The following is a 7433-nucleotide window of genomic DNA, read 5'->3' on the forward strand; positions in this document are numbered from 1 at the left end:
GCCCCGCGCCCCGCAGCCCCTCGCCGGCGCCCGGGTCGGGCCGGGCAGTAGCGTTCCCGCCGCGTCCCGCGCCCGGTCCCTATGGAGGCGCCGCTCGCCGGCGAGGCCGCCGACCATGCCTAGGAGGGCCGGGAGCGGGCAGCTGCCGCTACCCCGGGGCTGGGAGGAGGCCAGGGACTACGACGGCAAGGTCTTCTACATCGACCACAACACCCGGAGGACCAGCTGGATCGACCCCCGGGACAGGTGGGCTGCCGGGCCGCGGGTGGGCGCGGGGACCCGCCTCGGAAGCGCGGCGGCGGCTGTTGTCCGGGAGACCTGGCCGAGCGGCGGCGCCCGCGTCGCTGGGGGCGCGGGGCGTCACCGGCCCGGGGTGCCGGGAGGGGTCCCGGGAAGGAGGCGCGGGACCGTCTGCCCTAGCCGGGGCTGCGTCAGCCGGCCAGGCGCCCTGGAGGGAGCCGGTTGCAGCCGCCCCTTCCAGGGCCCTCTTGGCCACCCGCTCTGCGACGGCCCCGGGACCTTTAGACACTCTGGGCGCAGAGGGAAGGGTGGAATTGACGCCCTGGGCGGTCACAGTGTCCAGTTCACGGACCCAGAGGGGCCCCCTGAGCCCTGCTACGAGCTCGCCTCCGCCTGAAGTTGGCCAGCAAGAGGCTGGAGGGTCCATTCGGCCTGGGAGGCGGGGCCCGGCCCCGGGCCTCCCGGAGGAGGAGGCCTAAGTGCCAGGCGGGGCCAGCCAGCCGTCCAGGCCACCTGTGGCATCTTTCTGGCCGTCCTTGGCTCCCAGCCTTGCCTGCACGTTCTTGACGGGGTGCGCCATGGTCGGGCCAGAGGCCCTAGGCCTGAGGGGGCCCCGGGTACCCTTCCTTGCTGGAACCTGGTGGTGGGTGTAACTGACTTTGCCCCCCAGAGTTTAGAGACGCTTGTTTGGGGGTTTACTGCTTAGTGTTTATCTTCACCTGAAAACTTGAACTGACTCTCAGATCTTGAAAAGGCAGATGCTGTGTTGAAGTAAGAAGTGGTGAAATGAACAGTGGAACCGAACGTTGGTTATTGAGGAACACTGACTTGAGCTTAGCGTGGTTTCTTGTAGTTTTCAGCACACTTTTTATTCCTGCTCAGAAGTGAAGAGGAGAAACATAACAATATCATCATCTGAGAAGTTCAGGGACTGAAGTTTAGCTGAATGTTCACAAATGTTGTTTCTCTTTTCCATCTTTCTCTTTACCCTGAAAAGGAAATTTTCTTATAGTTAGAATTATTGGAAGAATAAGAGGAGATATTCCTAATTGTAAATTTGTAAACTATTAAGGAGGTATTCCTATTTATAAATTTAAATAATATACCATTAGGGATAACTCCAAATTTTGGATGTTTATCATTTCTGAAATTTCTTTCCACCTTTTTATGGAATGTGGCCTTAGGGGTTTATAACCTTTTTAGGTGCTTCTCCTATTAAACATTCCCCCTTTTCTCAATTTGAAGCTGAAATAGTTTCATACTTTATGTTCTCAGTTACTTTTATCTCAAGAATATTGTTTTTGAATGCTACTAAAGAGCAGTTATAAGAAAGTCACAAGTGACATTATAAATTTATGGAACAATCCTTGTTAAATTATCCATGAAGGTATCGGTTTAGGTTTCCCTCTTGAAATGAGAAAAGGCACCTGTGCTGAGGTCCTGTCTTGCTCTAGCCTGGCTGCGTGTTGCTGACCTGATGAAAGTTATGACAAGCATCACGCCTTCACAGTCTCTCCAGATGTATTAGTTGTTGTCATAAACTTCACGCTCCAAGCCAGTTATTGCACTTTGACACTACTTAACAGATAGTAAATTTCAATGATGATGGTGTGCACCCAACAGTGGCTTTTAAGGCACCTGTATAAATATTTGACTTTTACAGTTGTATGGTAATTCTTTCTGCTTTCTGATACTTGGAGTTTCAGGTTATTGAAACTGCAATGCATTCTTGAAATATTTAGGCATTTTAGATTCTCTTTTACTTCAATTTACATGTTTTGTTAATATCATCTCATTTGTGTTTACTAGCAAGGATTACAAGACTGTGTAATGCCTGGGTGAAGCAAATAGAAAGTGAAATAAAATTATATGGCTTGGCTTATCTTTACCACTACTTCTTAAAAAAGTTAAGCATGTCTTTTATTTAAAATTGTTAATGGATTAACAATTATCATGAACTCTGTTTTTAAGAAACTGGATAACCAGTTCATTTGATGGGGACAAACAGTTTTTTCTTTTTTCGGGGGGGGGGGGGACAAACAGTTTTGACTAAGGTGATTTGTTATTATTCCAGTTTGCCTTGAAGCTGTTGGATCTTTAAGTATTTATCAATTTGACTGGTTATACATATTTCTGGATCTCAGTATTAGAGCTTTAAAAGACATTCTGTGAGATGAGTCAACATTGACATAGTTTAAATTTGGTTGTGTTTTATTTTAGGGCAGTGAAGTGTCTATAAGTCTTGCTAACTAGTGTAAGAGATGGTGGAAGAGGATATTTGGAGGAACTATTACCTCTAGGCAATTTTGTTACACACTTACCAAACATATGGGCAGAGAGGTGTTGCACAGGCCAATTGGAATGTGCCCCTTCTTTTACAGGATCAAATTACAAATCCTGAAAAAAAAGTGACTTGATAAACTGTGGGTCTGCAGTACTTTTGAACTTTTAAATCCATTTCATTAAGATGGGCATGATGATTTACCCAGTCATATTTATGTTAAGAAAGATAATTTTGTGTTTTTCATGGTCTATCAGAATTTGTGAGGTATTTCTGATTGCATAGGTAATTATGCAGATGTCATGGGGGAAGGCTGGGAGATTTCACAAGAACATAATTTTATTCAATAAGTAGTGATTTTAGAATATTGAAGTATTATTTTAAAATGCTTTTAAGCTTTTGGAGGTCCATTACATGATGCAGACTCTGCTGCAATGTGATCAAAGCTTTCCTTGCTCCACCTTTATTAGCTGAGAAAGCTTAGATGAGTGTCTGAACCCCTCTAAAGCTCCATTTTCAACTTTAAAGTGAAGATCATACCACCAACCCCATGGAGATGTTTGGGGGCCCCTAACTAGGGCCTCACCAAACAGTAGTAGTTGTAGTGTTGTCATTCCAATTTAGGAACTGACGGATAGTTCCGGTTACCCCTGAAAATAGTAGAGGTTCTGCACACATTTTCTCAGTGTTTTCTGTGTGACAGCCACCCTGCTAAGCTGTTTAACTGTGATCTCCTTTTATTCTCCCAGAAGTCCTATGACGTAGGTGCTGTTATTATCTTCCAGTTACAGATGGGGAAATGGAGTCGCAGGGAGACTGCCATTGTAGTTAAACGTGGAGCCAGAATTCGAAGCCAGATAGTCTGACCCTGGAGCCTGTGTCCTTTGTCATTCCTCTAGTCTTCCGGGACATCTGGGCATGCTCAGGGGTCTCTCGATGGAGAAGAACCTCTTTGCCCAGGGTTGACTTTTCAGGCTGATTGACCAGTCATTTTCTTTAAATTTTTTACTTTTATGCAATTTTTTTTCATTTTATACAATTTTCAAAGGTTACTTTCCATTTACAGTTATTACAAAATATTGGTTCTATTCCCCATGTTGTACAATACATCCTTTTTTTGTTGTTTTGTTTTTGTTTTGTTTTTTGCGGTACGTGGGCCTCTCACTGTTGCGGCCTCTCCCGTCGCGGAGCACAGGCTCCGGACGCGCAGGCTCGGCGGCGCGGCCTCACGGGCCCAGCCGCTCCGCGGCATGTGGGGTCTTCCCGGACCGGGGCACGAACCCGTGTCCCCTGCATCGGCAGGCGGACTCTTAACCACTGCGCCACCAGGGAAGCCCTGTACAATACATCTTTGAGCCTGTCTTACACCCAGTAGTGTGTACCTCCCACTCCCCACCCCTGTGTTACCCCTGCCCCCTGCCACTGGTAACCACTAGTTTGTTCTCAGTATCTGTGAGTCTGCTTCTTTTATGTTATATTCACTAGTCTGTTGTATTTTTAAACTTCCACATAAAAGTGATACCATGCAGTATTTGTCTTTCTCTGTCTGACTTACTTCACTTAGCATAATACCCTCCAAGTCCATCCATGTTGCCACAAATGGCAAAATTTTGTTCTTTTTTATTGCTGAGTAGTATTCCTTTGTATATCACATACTGTATACCACAGCTTCTTTATCTATTCATCTGTTGATGGAAACTTAGGTGGTTTCCATTTGACCAGTCTTTTTTGGTCTTCAGAGGTTCCTGTCAACTAGGTAGGATGCTCTGATCCCTGAGCTGGCCACGTAGGGTGAATGCCTTGGGAGTGTGGGTTGGGGACCCATCGAGCTGACCCCATTGAACCACAGTACTAGTCCACGTAGAACTTGGAAGTTCAGTGCACTCTTGAGCACATCAGAAGTTCAGTTTGGGGCTGTGTATCAGCCTGCATAGATTACAGTTTTACTGTAACAGTCTTGACTTTTGCCCTTCCTCTCCCCACAGCCCCCGCTCAATGCTGGGGAAAGCTCCTGTCTGACTCCTTGGCAACCCTCCCCACCCCAGGTAGGCCAACTGTTATTTTGCAGGTCTGCTCCCTCACTCACCTCTTATTTTGCTCACCATGGGCACCCTTTGACCGCACCAAATGGTGTTTATGGTGGACCATAGATCATGGCCAAATGGCCTGGTGCTTTAAAAAAAAAACTGTATTCAATGTGGGAGAAAAAGGTGGGATGATGGATTTATTTGCCTCTTGGAGGAGTAGGTGGCTAAGGTGGGCAGGGCTCAGAGACAGGATGAGTGGTTTTACAGACTCCCAGTGGAATTCTGTTTGCTTTCCGTCCTCAGATTGGACGTTACCCAGGGGTACAATAACTTTGTCTAGCTGAACTTAAAAGAGGTACCACCACACAAAGTGACTTTACATTAAAAAGGGCTGATAGGCCATAATCTCTGGTTTATGGCTTGGATCAGATGTTGAGCAACCTGTCCTTTCTAATTGAAGGGAAGAAATCCTGGGGGCGGGGGCTGGGGGACAGTGAGGAGGAAGACATGTCGGCTGGGTGTCACCAGTGTCTGAGTTAACTTTGGCTCTCCACGCCCAGTTTGTGGCACCTGGTTAGGCTGTATGCAACTCTCTGCTGTCTTTCTTTCAAAGTCAAAGCAAGTAATTTTGCTAAACCTACTTACTGCTGGAGTGTGAATTCTTCAAAAGACCTAATTGCTTATTCCTGCTCTCTGTATCCTTTGTATCTGGTAGATGTTAAATGAATGTTGGTTAGGTCAGCTGATACAGAAAGTTTGTGACGTTAATGAGAGAATACTACTAGTTGAGCTACTCTTGTTTCCAGTTTCTTGTTGTTGGGTTTTCATAACTATAGCCATAACCACCAACAACCAGAGACAATTGATTTTCCAGTTAGATTAAAAATAATGAGAGAATTAAGCTGCCACATTTTGACTAACAGTATAAATATGTGAATTACTTATAAGAGCGGAGAACACAAAATCAGCCCCAATGGTCTTAATCACAACAGCCCTTGTCATAGATTGCTGGGAGTCGTCCCTCTCCAGGCTCTGTCCAAGTCTGGGTGCCAAGTGGTTACTGTGATTTCAGTGATTATGGTATTTGAAGTGTGGAGAGGTTCTTAAAAGAAGGTTTTTTAAAAAAGTCACTATGGGAAGCCCTAATTTAAACTAAACTGTGCTGTCTTCCAAAAATTCCCGACAGAATATTTCTTGTTTTCAACAGTTTGCTGTGATGTTAGCTGGAGTGAGCAGTGGTTGCCTAGTCCATGACTGAGGTTTCTTCTCTGACTTTACTAGTCCATAGTTTGCACCTTAATTTTGTTGGAGCTCTCAGGACAATAATTGCATTGTCAAGAAAGACTATTATTTATAAATAAGTAATTTTTTCTTTTTTTTTTTTAGCAGCAAATCACTAAGTTGTGAGCTACATAATCAGCCACTGTGACATGTGGCCTTCAAGCAAGCCAGGATTTCAGTTTCCTGTGGGCAAGCCCTGGTGGGCTGGCAAAAGTGTAGAAGCCGCCCTGCAGCCTGACCAGGCCCTGTGCTGCCTGCCTCTGGGGCCTGGAGATGTTGCCTTGTGGATGGCACTTGCTCAGTTTTTCGGAGTAGTTGTCTGTAGGAAAATGATGCCACCAGTCTAGAGGAGTGTGACCAGCCTCATTTTGCCGATGGGATTTACCGAAACGTAGGAAAGTGTTAGCCCTAATGAAGTGTAACTTGCTTGCGATAGGGCCCTAGTCTTGTGTATGCTCCTGTCCTGTGAACTTGACTGAGATTGGTTGAACTGATTTCTTGTTAGAATTTTGGACTAATTTCTTTTTTTTTTTTTGCGGTACGCGGGCCTCTCACTGTCGTGGCCTCTCCTGTTGCGGAGCACAGGCTCCGGACGCACAGGCTCAGCAGCCGTGGCTCACGGGCCCAGCCGCTCCGCGGCATGTGGGGTCCTCCCGGACCGGGGCACGAACCCATGTCCCCTGCATCGGCAGGTGGACTCTCAACCACTGTGCCACCAGGGAAGCCCTGGACTAATTTCTTCATCCATTTCTTTTTTTTAAAATAAATTTATTTTTTGTTTATTTATTTTTGGCTGCGTTGGGTCTTTGTTGCTGGGTGCGGGCTTTCTCTAGCTGCAGGGAGTGGGGGCTACTCTTCGTTGTGGTGCGGTGGCTTCTCTTGGTGCAGAGCACGGGCTCTAGGCGCGCCGGCTTCAGTAGTTGTGGCACACGGGCTCAGTAGTTGTGGCTCGCAGGCTCTAGAGCGCAGGCTCAGCAGTTGTGACGCACAGGCTTACTTGCTCCGCGGCATGTGGGATCTTCCCAGACCAGGGCACGAACCAATGCCAATCCCCTGCATTGGCAGGCGGATTCTTAACCACTGCGCCACCAGGGAAGCCCTCTTCATCCATTTCTGAAGCTCCTGTTACTGGAAGAATCACCACAGAAGCATAAAGAGTAGGAAAGGGATTTTTAAAGTCACAGTGTGTGTGTAAGTTGTGGGTTAAAAATGATTTCCCAAACATATAGCTTCAGAATGTTTTCAGTGGCTTTTTTCCCCAGTTATTTATTTTTTATTGAGATAAAAACATCACATAAAATTAGCCATTTTAAAGTGTACAATGCAGGGTTTTTTTTGGTATATTCACAGTGTTGTGCAACCATGATCATTATGTAATTCCTGAACATTTTTATTACCCCCAAAAGAAACCCTGTACCCATTAAGAGCTCACTCCCCATCCTTCTCCCACCCCTGCTGCCTTTGGCAACCCCTAATCTACTTTCTGTCTCTGTGTTTTTGTCTCTATGTTTCTGCCTATACTGGACATTTCATATAAATGGAATAATACAGTATGTTTCCTTTTGTGTCTGGCTTCTTTTTTTTTTTTTTTTTTTTTTTTTTTT

General features: G+C 46.1%; 1 protein-coding gene across 1 annotated transcript in view; it reads left to right on the plus strand.

Moving 5' to 3' along the window:
• Window positions 1-115: 115 nt before the first annotated feature.
• The window catches only part of WWC2 (WW and C2 domain containing 2), a 164277-nt gene continuing 156959 nt past the window's right edge, over window positions 116-7433 (plus strand). Inside the window, exon 1 of the mRNA XM_007466510.1 lies at window positions 116-246. Coding sequence (XP_007466572.1) covers window positions 116-246 — 131 coding nt within the window. The remainder of the gene's footprint in view (window positions 247-7433) is intronic.

The sequence above is a fragment of the Lipotes vexillifer genome, unplaced genomic scaffold (genome assembly GCF_000442215.2).
Source record: "Lipotes vexillifer unplaced genomic scaffold, Lipotes_vexillifer_v1.1 scaffold951, whole genome shotgun sequence".
Classification (NCBI taxonomy): Eukaryota; Metazoa; Chordata; class Mammalia; order Artiodactyla; family Lipotidae; genus Lipotes; species Lipotes vexillifer.